The following is a 19,677-nucleotide window of genomic DNA, read 5'->3' as shown; positions in this document are numbered from 1 at the left end:
CTTTTCAAAATATAACTTTCTATATCTTGTAAATAATGTGTGATTTTCAACATGAAATCATAGTAAGGTCCATTTCTGTCCTGTGAATGTGACTTTTTTTAGTATCGATACCTGCTCAAATGAGAATCTAGTTTCGATACTTGTTTTAGTATCCGTTTCTTCTTGTGTGTGTTTTTCAACTTAATATTTTATAGACACCAATTAAAAACGTGTGAAGGCAAGTTTGAAATGTAGTGATAGAACAGCACAAAATAGCTGTTCTGTCACTGCATAAATATGTCTATAGGCAACGTGTTTGAACAGTCGAAAAAATATATATAGCTCATATTATCGTTAAGCCTTAAGTGCTTCATGGCAAGTGATCATTTCAAAGACCCTGTAAACGATTTTTCCCCATGTATATTTAAGCGAAATTTGTCTTGCCCCTGTATGAATATATTGCATAAGCAGCTCTTGAAGTCAAAATATGCGTGCGCCGTTTGCATCTAATTATGAAGAAATTTACCATCCAATAGTAGTAGTAGTAGTCATTTTGCAGCACTACAAAACAAAACAAAACAAAACATAGACCACAACCCCATGGATCATCACCCAAAGTGTTGAGGCAGAAGTAAAAAGTTAAACAATGACAGAATTCCAAGAAAGAAAAGCGTCATAAGAACAGCAAATTTGCATTTACAATTTCACTTATGACTTACTGCATAGATAAAACACAAAATATAAATTAAATCAAACTAAATTTCATGCATAATTTGTTCATTCCAGAGCTCGATATCTTTCAAAACATAACACTTTATACTCTTTTTTTTTTAAAGGCTTCTACAGTGTTAGACTTTTTTTTTTTTTTATTGTCCCGTACAGTGTTCCATATATTAACCCCTCTAACAGAAATACAATCACTTTTTTTTTTTTTAAATTCTTATCTTCATTTTTCAAAGATGCCAGTTTTGTTTTCGTTTACAGTCGTACAAACTAACAATAATGATAAAGACTTCACAAAATTCATCGTTTATGGTCCTATCAAAATAAAAGGCAATGTTAAAGAAAAGTATGTTAGTTTTCTAGGTATTTCTGTTAGAATTGAATTAGAATTTTATATTGTTTTTTGAAGTGCACCAAATTAGTCCAAGCTTTGATATGGTCATCTAAGCTGTTCCATAAGTCTACTGTACGTCTGGTAACTAGGGATGTAACCATAACTGGAATATCGCGATATCGTATCGTCAAAAGTCTCATAATAATACCGTGGGCTGTCACAATATATTCAATTACAAGTTCCTTTGCTTACATACATGGTTTAATAGCAGCAACAGCTTATGAACATCAGAAACTACATATCCCATGATTCATTTCAGTGCAGACAACATGAAGAAATATGTTTTTACTTGAATCCTTGGAATTATCATGGAAATAATTCACGCCAAAATCTTGTCAAGGTATTTTAAAAGCAAAAAAGTCTAGAATTATATTAAGCTCTAATCAATATCGCAATAAATATCGTACCGTGAGATGCGTATCGTGATAATATCGAACTGAGAGATTTGGATATCATTACATCCCGACTGGTAACACACATGCTTTTGAGAGTGGTTCGAGAATATAGTTTTTTAAAATTCATTTGACCTCTCAGCTTGTATTTGAATTCATTTGTGCAAAAATAATCAGGATTTACGCGTTAGCATGCTAGTTGAAGTTAGCTTCACAATCGCAGCAAAACTCCGCTCTGATCTCTAAAAGTTGTGAAAAGCGCTTAGAAACTCATTGTGGTGAATAATTAGGATGCTTGATGTTTTTCCAATTTCTTTATAGTAGAAATCTGATACGGAGCCTTTAAAGGGGCATTGCGCAACTTTTCTGGTGGAGGGTGCTAGTGTCCATGGGGGTGTTATTGTTTTGTCTAGATTGGTAGATATTAAACCTGTCTATCTCAAGGGAGACAACTATACTGCCCTACAAAGTCAAAAGAGCTTAACTCACCAGAGTGTGAAACTGAGAAAAATGACTTCAAAGTTTCTCAGACAAAAGTAGAATAGGCAGGGCTCCCAAAATTTGACAACTAATTGCAAAAATGAAGAAATATTTGTATGTGAGCTCAAAATTGGCCTTTGACCCTTATCTGGTTCTTGTACTCTGCCTTTTGTATCACGTGCCAAAAATAAGGATTTGTGCAAAGGCAAAAGGCAGAAACTGACATGATCATTATTTACTTGATTTTCTTCGATCCGTTATAAGAAAAACACCTCACCAAAGTCGAGTTATCCTGGAGTTTGTTTGAAATGATATAAAAGAGCTTTGAATTTCCTGTTTAATGCCGATCTCTTACACTGTTAAACAGTTTGACAGACAAGTGACTTTGCAGTAAAGATGTACAGTATGAATAAATACACCAAATACTTTCACATTAAAGATCATTAAAGTATAAGTGAATACAAAGGTATATTTACTGAATGTGTTGAGACCTTGTGCCAAGGCCGCAACACAAAGAAGGAAGCGAGAGATTGGATTTTAAAATAAAATATATTTATGAACTAAATCACAAACAAACTATACACTTTCATTGCCTTTTGCCTTTTTGCCTTTTGCCTTTTGCACGACTCCTTATTTTTGGCTCATGATACAAAGGCAGAGGACAGGAAGTAACAAATAAGAGTCAAAGGTCAATTTTGAGCTCAATATTTTTCACGATATTTATTCACATGATAAACAAGATCTCAAATACAAACAAAATCACATGAACTCATTTTTGCCTTTGTAGGACACTATAGGCTGCATTACAGGTCAGATCTGTGGCACGGCAACCTTATTTACAGTAGGAATTATTGTCTTTTTGAACATCTATAATGAATAAATGATGGAGAGATGTGTTTAATGTCATAACATGGAACATTCCAGGAAAAGCAGAACATCTCCATGGAGACAAGCAGGTGACGGACCCTCCACCTGAAAATTTGCGCAATCCACCTTTAGAAATGTAAATATTTTCAGCAGTGTTGGGAAGGTTACTTTTAAAATGTATTCCCCTACAGATTACAGATTACATACCCCAAAATGTAGTTTGTAATGGAATCCATGAAATTACTTAAAGTGAGTAACGTAATCTGAATACTTTGGATTACTTGATTTGCTGCAGTTTTTTCTGCTAAAAGACAATAAAAAGCCCAGTCTTTACTTAACCAAATTAAAAATATTATTGATAGAAGACGAGGAGACACGTCCACGCAGCAGGATTTAGTCCTGTTAAATCCTCTTTTAGTCCTGGTATAGTCCTGGTTTAGTCCTGGTTTAGTCCTGGTTTTAGTCCTGGTTTAGACCTGGTTTAGATGTGGTTTAGTCCTGGTTTAGTCCTGGTTTTAGTCCTGGTTTAGACCTGGTTTAGACCTGGTTTAGTCCTGGTTTAGACATGGTTTAGACATGGTTTAGACCTGGTTTAGTTCTGGTTTAGACCTGGTTTAGACTGGTTTAGACCTAGTTTTAGTCCTGGTTTAGTCCTGGTTTTAGTCCTGGTTTAGACCTGGTTTAGACCTGGTTTAGTCCTGGTTTAGTCGTGGTTTAGTCCTGGTTTTAGTCCTGGTTTAGACCTGGTTTAGTCCTGGTTTTAGTCCTGGTTTAGACCTGGTTTAGACCTGGTTTAGTCCTGGTTTAGTCCTGGTTTAGTCCTGGTTTAGACCTGGTTTAGACCTGGTTTAGACCTAGTTTTAGTCCTGGTTTAGATGTGGTTTAGTCCTGGTTTAGTCCTGGTTTAGACCTGGTTTAGACCTAGTTTAGTCCTGGTTTAGATGTGGTTTAGTCCTGGTTTAGACCTGGTTTAGACCTGGTTTAGTCCTGGTTTAGTCCTGGTTTAGACCTGGTTTAGACCTGGTTTAGTCCTGGTTTAGATGTGGTTTAGTCCTGGTTTAGACCTGGTTTTAGACCTGGTTTAGTCCTGGTTTAGTCCTGGTTTAGACCTGGTTTAGACCTGGTTTAGTCCTGGTTTAGATGTGTTTTAGTCCTGGTTTAGACCTGGTTTAGACCTGGTTTATTCCTGGTTTAGTCCTGGTTTAGTCCTGGTTTAGTCCTGGTTTAGACCTGATTTAGTCCTGGTTTAGTGTCCAGCAATGAGTTTAGCCCAAAATGTGAAAACACAAAAATGTAATGTAATGTAAATATAATCCATTTATTTCAACAAAGTAACTGTAATCCAATTACCACTCACTGAAACAGAAACTGTAACCGAATACAGTTACTTATAATTAGTATCTGATTACATAACTCCGGTACATGTAATCTGTTACTCCCCAACACTGATTTTCAGTTATTTTATATGTAACGTTAATGATTTGTTTTTGTCTAGTTAATATTTAAGTAGCTGCGTTTCTGTGTGAACAGTGGATTTTTTCATTATTTTTACTGGGGAAAAATAGGACACTCTTCTGGCAGAGACGCTAGCGGCACCAACCTGGACAAATAAAACAGACCACTTTTACTGTGGATTTATTTGTTTGTGACTTTTCTTTTCTTTTTGAACCTCCGGGGCTTCCGTATTGCCTCGCCTCTGCTGCTGAAAATCCGGTCTCCAATTTACCCCATGGAACTGTAAACCTCCGGAGGAATCTATAGCGCATTTGTGCTTTGGGACTGGGTCTAAATTTAGTTCTGAGATTTCCCGTTACCCCCAAACATCCCCCCGGTGCAGGCTGGGGGGAACGCGATGCCTTCAGGGGGCTCTGGCAGAAATGGTACTTTTGACACTGTAAAAGAATCTATTGAAACCCACATCATTATTTTTCTCCAAACTGAGCCAAACAAATATATTTAGAGCTTAAGCCCAACCCAAGTGTGACAGACGCAGACAGGAATAAAATGAGTGAATGCGAGAAGCAAGACACTAGAAATAGTAGCTTGACCCAGATGAAAATGTTTGGTTTAATGAAAGTACCGTAAATCTGGGGTTTGGTCATTCGCATTTGTGCACTTAAGTATAAGTGGTGGAATCCTTTACTTTTCAGAAAATTACTTTCTATAGGCGAGTTTCATTGTTGACAAAAGCGCGCGTTGCATGCTGGGAATTATTTTGGTCGGCGGCAAGAAACATTAATTCAACATGATGGACGGAGTGAGAAAACACGTAAAGGGTATTGATCCTGGTTATTTATCCACTCTAACGGCAGAGGACCCAAGACCATTTGACCAGAAATTGGTCATAAGCATCGACGGAGCCAAAATCACCCTTTTCAACCCCGACAAAAGGTGGAACAAACCAAATTTCTGGTCAGAATCACCAACTACCTGGACAAATATTCACTTTGGCGATATCCACAATGACTTGGTGGAAACTCCTGGGCCATTCACAGCAGAAAAGATGAAAACCTCCAAGAGTCTCGATGTGTTGTTGAACTTGTTGGAGTCCACGGTTTGTTAGGATCTTCTACGTTTGCTCTGCAAATGTTTGAAAGCCGTTTAATTCACCGTTAGTGGTTCTTTTCACTCGGAATATGAAAAAGACATTTTCCTTTCTTCCGTGCTTCTATTTGTGCATCCGATAATGCAGCAGGAATTTACCATTATCGAGGGATAAATACGCGAGGTTACGCACTGTGTTTGACGCTATCGTATTTCTTGCCTCCGACCAAAATATTTCCCAGCATGCAACGCGGGCTTTTAATAACAATGACGTCAGCTGAAACTCACCTATACAATATCTTACAGTTAATCTGGTCCTATTTTCGAACAGTGTATTCATTTGTTGTGTCTGAGCAATTCACAGGTAAATTCCTTTAACTCCATGCAGTCCATAGTTTTGTCTCAATACTAAAGTTCAAACTTGATTTTGTTACTAAGAAATAGACTCAGTACTCAATACCAATTCTGAAGCCATGATGGTAATAAAAAACGAAACAAAGCAAAAACTTGTTTTTTAGGCAAAGATATAATGTGATTTTTAGCATTAAATCATAGTACTTTCTTTTCTCTTCCCGAGTGGTCTTGTATCTGTGTAATACTCTATTTGTTCTGATACAGTTCAAGATTATTCTAAAACTATTAAGGAAAGCTTCATTTGTGTCCTGTGAATGTGACTTTTTTAGTTTAGTTTAGTTTTAGTTTAGTTTATTGTACTTATTTAGTGTCATGCACCATTTAATTGGTGCCCAGTCCGCATGAGCTTATAAGACACATAAAACAAGAAGCAGACAGATCACACATCAAACATAAAGTGTCCTCTTACGGAGGTCCTGAACTTTCAACACAAACTGAGCCAACTTGAAAACATTACATTTAAACAAATCCTCCAGTCTCTCCTCATCAGACAGAGAAAACCAACAGTAAGACACATTAGACACAACTGACAGCGCAGGTCATGAGACAAAGGACAGTAGAACAGAAAATGCATTTCATTTTCAATGTCCTTTAAGTCACACAGAGCACAAGTGCACTCCTCTGGGACTGAGTGGAAGTGTCCCGTCTCCCAGAGTCCCACGCCTCAACTGAACACATACTGACCTCTGACCTCTGCTCAGGTTCAGGGTCACATACGACTCAGGTCCAAAACAGTCTTTAATTAAGATATATGTTCTTAATTTTGGTTTACATAAAATTTCAATGTAGTATCTAGGGGTGTGCAAAAATATCAAAATATTGATATATCGTATCGTTTAATGTGCTGATACAGTATCGATGTGGGCTGCTGTATCGATGTATCGTCAAGAGTATTTTAGGTATATTTTCACTAAATTAGTTTGTGTAAGAGCTACAGTTGTGTTGACATTTTCACTGTTTTGAGTAAAATGGATGTTTTTCACATTCACTTTCACAAACTTATTGGACTTTTAGTATTAGATCCATCATTTAGCCTTTTTTACACTGTACTGTATCGAATCGATGTGAAATATATTGTATCGAATCGTATTGAATCGAAAGCTCACTGTATAGAAAAGCATATCGTATCGTATCGGTAACTTCTTAACGATACCCAGCCCTAGTTGTATCAATACCTGCTCAATTGAGTATCTAGTTTCAATACTAGTTTTAGTATTAATTAGACTTTAGACTCCATCCATTTTCTTCTGCTTATCTGGGAACAGGTTACAGGGACAGCAGTCTAAGCAGGGACTCCCAGACTTCTTTCACCCCAGACACTTCCTCCAGCTCCTCAGGGGGGACCCCAAGGCGTTCGCTCTAGCATGTCCTGGGTCTTCCCCGGGGCCTCCTCCCAGTGGGACATGCTCAGAACACTTCCCAAGAGAGGCACCCAGGAGGCATCCGAAACAGACGCCCGAGCCACCTCAGCTGCTCCTCTCGACATAGAGGAGCAGCAGCTCTACTCCGAGCTCCTCCCATGTGACTGAGCTCCTCACACAATCTCTACAGGAGCGCCCAGTCACCCTGCGGAGGAAACTCATTTGACTGCTTGTATCCGCGATCTCGTCCTTTCAGTCATTACAAGTTAATTACTTGGTTTAGTATTGATTAGACTTTAGACTTTTATTGTTCATTTTCCCGCACACAGAGCTCATTTGACAACACAGCACAACAAACACAGATACATTCCAAAGACATTACAGTACACTCAGCTGGGCCCATTGTTCAAAAATGTAATGTGGGTGACTGGGGTCCTGATGGGGTCTTAAATGTCCGTAATATGCTGACCAAATGTAAGTGCATTACATAGTATCTGATTTTCAATACTTTTGACAGCCCTCGTAGTGTAATGTAAAAAAGAACTGAATGTCAGACAAAATAAGAGTGAAGAGTATCACCTTCCAAGCATTGTACAACACATTTTGTATAATGAGAACCATACAGAAGTAACTGCCAAAGGACACTATGTTTTGTCCAATCGCACATATTACTGGATGAGAATCAAGTGGAAACAACTGCAAGTGATTATCGCACAAAGTCATGGTTTAATAGAGAGAATCGACGGAAGTGGTCAGGGTTTCACTCATTGTTCAAAATCAGGTATTAATTTGAGAAATGCATTTTGTAGAATTAGAACCATACAGTGTAGGCGAGTTTCAGCTGACGTCATTGTTATTAAAAGCCCGCGTTGCATGCTGGGAAATATTTTGGTCGGAGGCAAGAAACACGGTAGTGGTCAAACACAGTGCGTAACCTCGCGTATTTATCCCCGATAATGGTAAATTCCTGCTGCATTATCGGATGCACAAATAGAAGCACGGAAGAAGGAAAATGTCTTTTCCGTATTCTGAGTGAAAAGAACCGCTAACGGCGAATTAAATGACTTTCAAACATTCGCAGAGCAAATGTAGAAGATCCTAACAAACCGTGGACTCCAACAAGTTCAACAACACATCGAGACTCTTGGAGGTTTTCATCTTTTCTGCTGTGAATGGCCCAGGAGTTTCCACCAAGTCATTGTGGATATCGCCAAAGTGAATATTTGTCCAGGTAGTTGGCGATTCTGACCAGAAATTTGGTTTGTTCCACCTTTTGTAGAGGTTGAAAAGGGTGATTTGGCTCCATCGATGTTTATGACCAATTTCTGGTCAAATGCTCTTGGGTCCTCTGCCGTTAGAGTGGATAAATAACCGGGATCAATACCCTTTACGTGCTTTCTCACTCCGTCCGTCATGTTGAATTAGTGTTTCTTGCCGCCGACCAAAATAATTCCCAGCATGCAACGCACACTTTTGTCAACAATGAAACTTTTTGTCCAGTCAGGCAAATTTTTTAATGAGAACCATTTATAACCAACTGCAAGTAATTATCTCAGAGCTTTGTCAGTCATGATCAGAGTGAGAGAATGAACTAATCAGGCAGGGCTAACGGTTAAAATTTAAACATGCACTTCACTCATGGATCAAAATCAGACGCAGGGATCTTTAAAAAGCTCTTTCATACAACTAGGACTTACTTTCAACTAACTTCATTGTTTGATCTGAGTAAAGTCAAAGCTATCATAAGGGTATCTGAATACTTTAACCAATAATTAGGAGCAATTCCTCATCATATAATCGGTAGAAACAGCTTGGAGAATATGATATTTCACTTTAACTGTAAATTAGCATTGAACTTCAAGAGTGTGATTTGGCTCAGAGTGATATATAACACTTACTGAGTGAGACAAAGACCCATTGCAAAAGCATAAGTGATAATTGAAATTAGGTGAAAATTGGATGCAGTACAATCATTATGACCTTTACAACTTCATGCGTTATTTTTTGCTTTAATTTAAATCTGTCTATAACCTGTGTAATCTCTATGTGCTAAAAAAAAACCTAATGGCTGCGGTTTTGCATTAGAATTGGCTTGATGAAAATTCTGAAAAAACAAAACCAAAAAAAAAACATTGCAAATAACTATGTAAAGGCGTAACTACTTGAACTTAAGTAAATAATAATAGATGAGTTATTGACTGGTGTTTTGGTTGGTGATGAAGTGGTTCATTCCCTCAAAGTGTTTCATCTGTACAGTCTTGGAGTAGTTGCTCTGAAAGGTCTTTTGCTTCATTGCACGGTTTTGAGGAGGTATTCATCTTCTTGGTGGTAATTCAGTGTATTATTATTATAAAAAAATGTAATAATGTTCTCTCTTATTTTGAATTGCAGGGACTGAAATACTCCAGGTAAAGGCCACCGATGCTGATGATCCCTCCACTGCAAACGGAGACCTGCGCTACTCCCTGGTCCGTGGTGGGGATGGAAAATTCCAGATTCACCATGAAACAGGTAATATACATTGGAAATCAACCAATATTCATCATTTAATGGCCGATATCGATACCGATTGTTTAGAAACCAGAGAAACCAATGGGGCTGATATGTAGGTCCCATTTAGGTAATTTTTCCCAAATTATTAAATTAAAATTTTGTACAAACTCATCCACAACCTTATTTTACTACAAACTGAGTAAAGTCCAGTATAGTCACATTTTTGCAGTGCCCTCTTTGGACTCACTGTAAGTGTTCAATTTATATTATAATATTTTTCATGCATATTTAGGCTGCTGGTTGGTCCAAATAAAATATTGGTCTCTGCTGGAGATTTATGACTGAAATTTGATCCACTAAAAAGGGCAAATATCATATAATAAGAATATATCAGTCAACTGATACATCGGTCTACCTCTTTTCTCATTTCTGTTGAGAAAGACAAAAAATGGGGGGGGGGGGGAGATGCAGTATGATGAATGCACACATGACCCTGTTCAGGCAAAATGCTGGTAATTCTCTGGTCATGCTGCATGTGTGAATGTACCTCATACATGTGTGAATGGACCTCACACATGTGTGAATGTACCTCTGTGAATGGAATGTGTGAATGTGTGACACATACATGTGTGAATGTACCTCATACATGTGTGAATGGACCTCATGTGTGAATGGGCCTCATACATGTGTGAATGGACCCTCATGTGTGACATGTGTGAATGAACATGTGTGACATACATGTGTGAATGAACGTGTGAATGGACCTCATACATGTGTGAATCATCATGTGTGAATGACCTCATACATGTGTGAATGGCCTCACCTCATACATGTGTGAATGGACCTCATACATGTGTGAATGGACCTCATGTGTGACATGTGTGAATGACCTCATACCTCATACATGTGTGAACGGGCCTCATACATGTGTGAATGACCTCATACATGTGTGAATGAACCTCATACATGTGTGAATGGACCTCATACATGTGTGAATGGACCTCATACATGTGTGAATGGACCTCATACATGTGTGAATAGACCTCATACATGTGTGAATAGACCTCATACATGTGTGAATAGACCTCATACATGTGTGAATAGACCTCATACATGTGTGAATAGACCTCATACATGTGTGAATAGACCTCATACATGTGTGAATAGACCTCATACATGTGTGAATAGACCTCATATGAGTCACTGTTTGCCCAGGCATGCTGAGCTGCCGCAGAGGGGACCTGGACCGGGAGAATGTGGCACAGTACGTTCTGGTGGTCCAGGCTCAGGACATGAGGGGCCTTGCTTCTGGAAGCACGGCCACCACCTCCGTCACCGTCAGCATCACAGACATCAACGACAACATCGCCTCCTTCACCACAAGTAAGTCTGGACTCACTGCTTTCGAAGTCGATTTTTTTCTCCCATGTGGAGCAAAATTTGTCTTGCTCCAAGTACAGACATTGATACTTTAACATGACATCACGCTTGGGGTGTTCTACGTGTATTGCTATGGCACAATGTTAATCAGTTATCATGGTGACACAATGTCCACATTAGCAAATATTGCAAAAAAACTTTTAAGATAGTCTGAAAACTCAAGAAAAGAAATACAAAATGGATTTAAGCGGCACATTTTCAGAAGCCTGTGATCAAAGGTTCTGTTTAGGTGTTTGATTTTCAACAAAATGGTGAGACTAACTGAGACACGGCTGGAGCTATCTTGTGACTGTAATTTTATGTGTGAGAGACTTGTTTAACAGCACAAATCTCACTTGTCGTAGTTCAAGCTAAGTCAGTTCTTTCTGGTCAGATTGTGCTAAAATAAAAAATACAAGAGAAAGCCAAGTTAGCAGCATTGTTTGGTTTAATTCCGTGGTGTTGTGTTCACAGACAATTTTGAAGTGAGTGTCCCTGAAAACCACAGGCTGAATCAGAAGATCACCACTTTACAGCTGCACGACAGAGACGAGCGGAGGCACAAAAACCCCCTGTTCTTCATCACTGGAGGCTATTCCCAAATGTTTGAGGTGAAACCCGACCAAGAGAGGGACGGCAGTCTCATGCTCAAACAGGTATCTGTATCTGTTCTAGAGGTTTTGCAGATGATATCACAATCTTTGAAACTCAGATTAAAGTCTTGAGTCATACAGTTTCAGACAGTGCTTTTCTACAGTTAGTATCAGGATCAGCCTTATCATCAGAAGAGCCTCTAGTCAGAAAATCCATGTTCAGGTAGTGTTACAAATTGTTACAAATACAATTGTATTTCAAGTTTTAAATATTTTAAAAAGTAAATATTAAAAGTAATAAATATATTAAACCATTAAAATAAAGCAAACATGTTTGAGGAAATAATGATTTGGGTGGAAATGTCTGTCATAAGTGTAACAGGGGTTAATAATTGTCTGATTTTCAGGCAACAACTTGAAAAATGTTCAGTAATTCGAGCTCTACAACCTTTATTTCAATTTTATTTTAAATCTTTTTCTTTTAATATAACATTGGTGGGTTTGTAAACCAACAAATTAAGTAATGCTGGCCTTAGCTTATGCTGTTATGCATGATTATGAGTTTTCCTGTCAATATCTCTAAAAATGTTGATGTTGCAGCCATTTTTAATTGGTTTACACCCAAAAGTTTACTAATTCTTCCCTGATATCCAGGGATTATTCCCTGTTGCTTTCATCAAATATACATTCAGTTGTTCAAGAGAAATGTTGCTGACAAACCAATAGAAGAGGTCATGATTTTCTGACTAGTGGGCTTTCTGACTACAGGGCCTTCTGACTAGTGGGCTTTCTGACTAGTGGGCTTTCTGACTAGTGGGCTTTCTGATGATAAGGGTGTAACCGTTAGTATCACACCCCTAAGAAATAAGGACATCAGCTGCAAAGTATCAACAGGCAGCTCTTGAGGTCAAAATACAGTATGTACGCTGTCTTCATCTAATTATAAATCAATCAAACTTTATTTCTATAGCACGTTCCAACAACCAAAGCTGACCAAAGTGCTGTACAACATTAAAACAAGATAAAAAACAATAAACATCATACAAATAGGTCAACAAAGCACATTACACCATTAAAATAAAGAAAGTGTCACTGGGCCACTAAGTGTTAAAAAACATTCTAAATAAGTAGGTTTTAAAGTTTGGCTTTGAACAAAGGCAGGTCAGGGATGGACCGTAACTCAACGGGCAAAGAGGTCCAGAGTTTTGGAAGTGGAAGTACCTAGCCGGGCTCAAGGCTAATCTAGAATCATGCGCCATTAAACTCGGCCTATAGGTGAGTTTCAGCTGGCGTCACTGTTATTAAAAGCCCGCGTTGCATGCTGGGAAATATTTTGGTCGGAGGCAAGAAACACGATAGCGTCAAACACAGTGCGTAACCTCGCGTATTTATCCCCGATAATGGTAAATTCCTGCTGCATTATCGGATGCACAAATAGAAGCACGGAAGAAGGAAAATGTCTTTTTCGTATTCTGAGTGAAAAGAACCGCTAACGGTGAATTAAACGACTTTCAAACATTCGCAGAGCAAACGTAGAAGATCCTAGCAAACCGTGGACTCCAACAAGTTCAACAACACATCGAGACTCTTGGAGGTTTTCATCTTTTCTGCTGTGAATGGCCCAGGAGTTTCCACCAAGTCATTGTGGATATCACTGAAGTGAATATTTGTCCAGGTAGTTGGCGATTCTGACCAGAAATTTGGTTTGGTCCACCTTTTGTCGGGGTTGAAAAGGGTGATTTGTCGTCCGTCGATGCTTATGACCAATTTCTGGTCAAATGGTCTTGGGTCCTCTGCCGTTAGAGTGGATAAATAACCGGGATCAATACCCTTTACGTGCTTTCTCACTCCGTCCGTCATGTTGAATTCGTGTTTCTTGCCGCCGACCAAAATAATTCCCAGCATGCAACGCGCGCTTTTGTCAACAATGAAACTCGATTATAGACTTGAATGGGCAACCATTTTGAAACTCCGGGGCTTAGCTTCACCCTGACGCCAAAACTCAGATCTGATTCCTGAAATTTGGTGAATAATTCGGATGCTCAGAATGCATAAGGTAAATGAAGAATAACTTTGGACCACTGCAAACGGTTTCAAATGAACTAGTTCTGTTTTTCATGTTTTAAATTTTGTTACTCAATTTTGGCTTGAAGTGTCCTTTTTGAATAGCTTTTTAGTAGAGATATTTCATAATGTTTTTAATACAAATGGACCAAATGAGCAACGATGCAGCCGTAAGAATACCAAGGACAGTTCTCAAATGAAGGCAAAAAAATGTTATTGACATTAGCTAATGGGGTCGTGTTGTTTGAAAATTTCGGTCTTGATTGCGATGTATATTCACTTTTTGATTCTGATGCTCTTAGCTGTAATAATCGTTTTATTGACCTAGAGATCAGGGTTGCATCATAAAAGTTTCAGTTCAGCCTAATGTTACGCCAGTGGAGATTTGAAGATGCAAAATACTAAAGTTAGTGTTCATCAAAAAGTATTCTGACACTGTCCACTGTAACAATTTAAAACAAAAGATTATATACAGTATTTTACAGGGATCATATTATGCTATTCTCTGATCTATGTTATAATGTTGTTTCCTCATCACAAACATACTTGGAGATATGTTTTGTTTAATTTACATGTTTAACTCATTAACCCTGCCTATTTTGACAAACTGAAAACACTCTGTTACACCTTATGATGTCATGTGGCAATACAAAAAGTGCTCCACTGTATTTTTAAACTCCAGTTCCTACACTTTCAATAGAACCATTTGGATAATTTGTGAACTAAAGGTAAAAACTAGCTGTTAACTTGAAAACTGACGCTTCATAACATCATAAGTTGGGACCGTTGGAGATGTAAACAGACTAATAATAAAAAAGTTAGTCAGACATGTGTAAATGAAACAAAACACAACTCCAGGTATGTTTTTTATGAAAAAAAAAGCTCAAATTTGTCCCGTCAATGTGATTTTTTGCAGTATCGATACTTGTTCAAATGAGTATCGTATATTTTGTACTATAAGACACACTGGATTATAAAGGTGCGATATCAATAATGTTGAATTCTCTCATCTATTATCATACATAAGGTGTACCGGATTATAAGGCGCATTAAGCGAAACAAACAGACGACATTTGAGACTGATCCCTTAGCCCAGGCGTCCACAATCTACTGGCAGATCGTGGCGTAATTCGACCAACGTTGCCTCCCTGTCTTGTTGAATGTTTATTATGAATGTGAATGTGTGTGGACAATTTAAGTTCGTTTTTTTTATTTTCTACGAGGACTCAAATATACACTGAGTAATAATGTGTTTAATGCAGCTTTGCGCACATTTGTTTACAAAACTTAAAACCACATGGCTCATTTGCATAAACTATAAGCGCTGAAAAAAAAAACCCTGCTCGCTCCTTGTGCGCTGATGCGGTTCAGCTTCTGTCAGACTAAAGACCGTAAATTGGGCTTCACTCCATGAGGCTCCTGACTCCAGTAGCCATAATGCTCCGACAGTCCATCAAGCGGCGACTTCGTAGCTTGCCAAAGTCATACTGAAACATTTTGACAGATTTTTGAGCGCCATGTACCACATAAAACCAGTTAGAGATCAGTAAGCACAACCAGAATTAATACATAAGGCGTACTGGATTTTAAGGCACACTGTTGATTTTTGGAGAAAATTGAAGGATTTTAAGTTATATGTTATGTTATATGTTATAGTCTAAAAATATCGTATCCAGTTTCAATGTTAGTTCTGACTTTCCATGCATTTGTGAACCCTACATGCAATCCAACAGTAATATTAAACTCCTCTTTTCTTTGCAAGTTTATTTTTATATTTAAAGGTGCATTGTGTAACATTTCTAGTGAAGGAGCCATCAAATGTTATTGTTTTGTCTGGAATGTTCCACAGTATAACTTTTAACAGCTCTCCCTTACGTTTATTCAGTTACAAGTGGTTTTATAGCTCAAAAAACAGATATTCTGACTGTGAGTGGGGTCGCCTCACCACAGATCTGACCTGTAACTTGGTCTGGTTTGGTCTCTGTAAGGATAGAAAGGTTTAATGCCATGAAAGATGAAACATTCCAGACAAAGCAGTAACATCTCCATGAAGAAAAGCATTTGCACGGACCCTCCACCGGAGAAGTTTGTGCACCTCTAAAAACCAAACTTGAGTACTTAGGATAGTTTGAATCCAAATATTTGGGCCATCCGAAAGAAGCTCAAATCAAGTGTGTAATAGCTTGCTCCAGCAGCAGCTCCAAATAGCGGTCCTCTCCTCTCTCATTCTCCACGGCGAGCTGTTTACATGCCAGAGTAAACCTGATATCGGTCACACGCCGGTGGAGGTCTTATTGTGGCTAAGCTGTTTACACATTGCCTTTGATAGCCTGCGCCGCGCTCCCCTGTTAGCGTGAATAATCCAGTTAGTTAGTCTCTACCTGTGCTCGCTCCTATGAACGCACAATGCAGCTATCTCAGGCATTCCGGGATCGGAGCGCTAATCCCGGCCGAGATGTGACAGCGAGAACAGCTTCCTCGCGCATATTTGTCGACATGAAAGTGTAAGTACTACTCCGAAAGACTGCGCCGATAAAACAGTCAAAGGAAGCTGCCGTGCCCCCGCTGTGTTAACATGTTTAGCGCGGAAGAAAGGGGAGGTGTTTTTCCATGCGCCTTTGCTGTCTTTTGGAGCAGGAGCTGTGACATTTCAAGTCTTATTACACCTGCGCTGTCACAGAATACACAGGTGTGAATGCGGCGGGTGAGCGGGGCACAGTGGGGAACAGGTAATGGATGGTGCAGTGATTGAGATCAATTGGAGGCCACTTATTGGATGGATACGAGCAGCTCCAAGTGTCAAAGCTGTTCATTCAATTTATAGACGAAGTGGAGTCATCCCGTGCTCCATAATAAGGTGATAAAAATCGAAAGTGTTATTGATCTGCTATTTTGGTAAATTGGCCATTAAGGGGCCCATATTTCGCAGTGTTCTGATCTATGTTCTAACGTCGTTTCCTCACCACGAACAGACCTGCTATGTTTTGTTTCATTCACACATTTAAAACATAAATCCAACATATTTTAGGCTGTGTTCTTCTCTCAAACAGAAAAAAACTGTTCCACCTTGTGATGTCATGTGGCAATATAGGAAGTGCTCCACTCTCTTTTTAAACTCCACACATCTTCACTAAAATTATTTGGATATTTTCAGCCCTGAAATTGCCAATTGCCAAGTATCATTATATTAGGCTACCTAGTGCCTCCACTCAATTTCATTTCTCTCCAGCGACTAGGTCAGGAATTAAAATACACTAGATGGTTTGTGGAAACCCCAGAAGTGCGAGTTTGGGCACCAGCCAATCAGGGAAGAGCCATATATTCAGTGTTGTTAACGATTCCCAAGATCGAGGATTTAAAGCCGGAACAAAGAGAATGTTTGGTGAATTTCATCAAGGGGAAAGACGTTATTGTCCTTCTTCCTACAGGATTTGGGAAAAGCCTAATATACCAGTTAGCCCTGTTAGCGGCGCATTACATATGTGACTACCAAATAGCAGTGATTGGTTAAATGAAAAAAAGTACCCGCCTACCGTCGAGTAAATGAATTCTAACACTGCGAGGTCAGATGGTTTTTACGAAGTGAAACCGACTGATGAATCAGGCTACCATTATATGACATCACAAGGTGGAACAGCACATTTTGAACTTTGGCAGACTTTTTTAGACAGACTAAAGAGTTACTCGTGTGAATGAAACTAAACATATGTTTTTGAGGAGGTAACATATAATGAACAGGGGTGGGTTAATATAAGTTTTTCTTCTTCCTGCTCCTTTTTGAGAAATGTGCTTTTCTGTTGTTTACAATGCATATGTAGTATGTATGATTATTGTTTCTCTCTTGGCACAAACTCGAAATAAAAACAAATCAATCAATCAGTTATAACATGGCCTCGCAGTGTTAGAATTTGTTCGCTCGATGGTAGGCGGGTGCTTTTTATCATTTAACCAATCACTGCTATTTGATCGTGACGTATGTAATGCGCCGCTAATCGGGGCTAACTGGTATATTAAACTTTTCCCAAACCCTGTAGGAAGAAGGACAATAACGTCTTTCCCCTTGATGAAATTCACCAAACATTCTCTTTGTTCCGGCTTTAAATCCTCGATCTTGGGAATCGTTAACAACACTGAATATATGGCTCTTCCCTGATTGGCTGGTGCCCAAACTCGCACTTCTGGGGTTTCCACAAACCATCTAGTGTATGAATGTTGAATGGAGGCACGAGGTGGTGCCAGCCTGGTTAGTGAAAATCATCATACACATTTTTTGGCACATCACCCACCCCGAGTGTTTTCACAAAACGGAACAAAAGAGGTGTATTCCATTCCAATGTAAGTCGGTTAAAAATGTCAGTAGATCTACTTAAAGCATAAACGTTCTATTTTTAAAGTAGCTAAAAGAATAAAGTAAAAAGAGGTTGCTTTGCTTTCACAGCCTATTCTTTTATTCTTATTTTTACATATGCTTTTTATTATGTGCTTATTATCCCAGTATACCAATATATTTATAACGCAACAGAATCTTCACATTAAAGAATTAGCTCATGGTTTCCTAGCAACAGCTATAAGTCCAAAAAAAAAGTCCATGTATTTATTATTTTACAATGTCACGTTTTTGTTTTGCCACATGCCTGGATGTCTGAATAATAATTTGTATTATTACGCTGTCTTCTTGTTTACACAGATTTTGGACAAATTAATGCATACAGACCGAGCATTGCCTAGTTTGTATGCATTTCTAACGTACAAGAAGTTTCAATTCATTTGCACTCCGCACTGCTATGACATTGAATCTGTTTGTTTGTCAGGATGAATAATGCAATCAGGAGCCGTGTTGTCTTGTTTTGAGTCTTTTGAATGTTTAAATATATTCTCTCCCTGGGCTGGTGGGATTTGAGCGCCTGTGGCAGAATGATGAGAGCACATTACTCTATAATTACTGCACAGTCAATCTCCTAATAGGACAAACTAATGCAGATTGGACATGATGTAGAGTGATGTTTGTGTTTGTGTTTGTTTTCTTTCAGTCATTGGACTACGAGACCAGTTCTGAGCACAAATTCACCGTGGAGGTACGCGAGCAGCTGGCAGTGCGCACTCCCGAAAACAGCCAAACCGCCATCACCACGGCAACGGTAAATATATCACTGTGTAACAAAACCAAAATCCGCACGTCGCGTTTCAAGTCACGCGCAGTTACGTGCATCTGAGTTACGCTACAAACTTTATGAACGTATCTGCGCTAATCTGGAGTCAGTTTTCATCAAATAAAAAGTGGTGTAGAGTTTGAGACACGAAACACTGCGCTGTGACACCCAATTTCTCCACAATATGCCTTCGCAATAACATGCTTCGTAAATATGGGCGCTTCTGATTAACGGAACGGTCTGTGCACCTTCTATGAGAGCACACGGGAACAAGGAGTGGGAAGGAAGGCGGACAGACGATGGTAGTATAATAAGATCTTATGTTGTGTTCTATTGAATGTCGGTAGTCGATAAATCCGACTCAGTTCTCTCGACATCCGTTGTAAATGCGTTTCATTACAACAGTTGGGGAAAATATGGATGACTGAGAAAGTTTCACGTCCAACAGACTGCATCAAACTACCCCCAGTTTGTGTTTCGGAACCCCCGACATTCCACTTTCTTGAGTTGGAGGTTGTTTTTTCTCGAGTCAGAATGTGCCATTATTGCAGATCCACGATTGTATCTAATCCGAGGAGCCAAGATTGTTGCCAAAACTCAGAAAAGCATAGGTTAATATATTTACAAAGCCATACTGGGGAAACTAATCTCTTTAAAGGGGCAGTCTGAAATTTTGGACATCGGACCTCATTTCCTAGTGAGCCAGAGTGTTGGAGACGTACGGAGAGACTTTTTAAAATATTCCATCCAGTCCTTGTATTTGCAGAGGTCACTGGTGCTAGGCTAGTGCATGTCAATGGCCAT

At 38.9% G+C, this 19,677-nt stretch overlaps 1 protein-coding gene across 1 annotated transcript in view; it reads left to right on the top strand.

Moving 5' to 3' along the window:
- The window catches only part of cdh5 (cadherin 5), a 222,190-nt gene that overhangs the window by 72,750 nt on the left and 129,763 nt on the right, over positions 1-19,677 (top strand). The window contains exons 4-7 of the mRNA XM_020929300.2: positions 9,546-9,665; positions 10,863-11,030; positions 11,541-11,722; positions 18,754-18,861. Of these exons, the coding sequence (XP_020784959.2) occupies positions 9,546-9,665; positions 10,863-11,030; positions 11,541-11,722; positions 18,754-18,861 (578 nt within the window). The remainder of the gene's footprint in view (positions 1-9,545; positions 9,666-10,862; positions 11,031-11,540; positions 11,723-18,753; positions 18,862-19,677) is intronic.

The sequence above is a fragment of the Boleophthalmus pectinirostris genome, unplaced genomic scaffold (genome assembly GCF_026225935.1).
Source record: "Boleophthalmus pectinirostris isolate CB_2022bp ecotype Guang Dong unplaced genomic scaffold, ASM2622593v1 HiC_scaffold_5, whole genome shotgun sequence".
Taxonomy (NCBI): Eukaryota; Metazoa; Chordata; class Actinopteri; order Gobiiformes; family Gobiidae; genus Boleophthalmus; species Boleophthalmus pectinirostris.
Note: the sequence above shows the minus strand (reverse complement) of the source record. Positions and strands in the feature narration are given on the sequence as shown.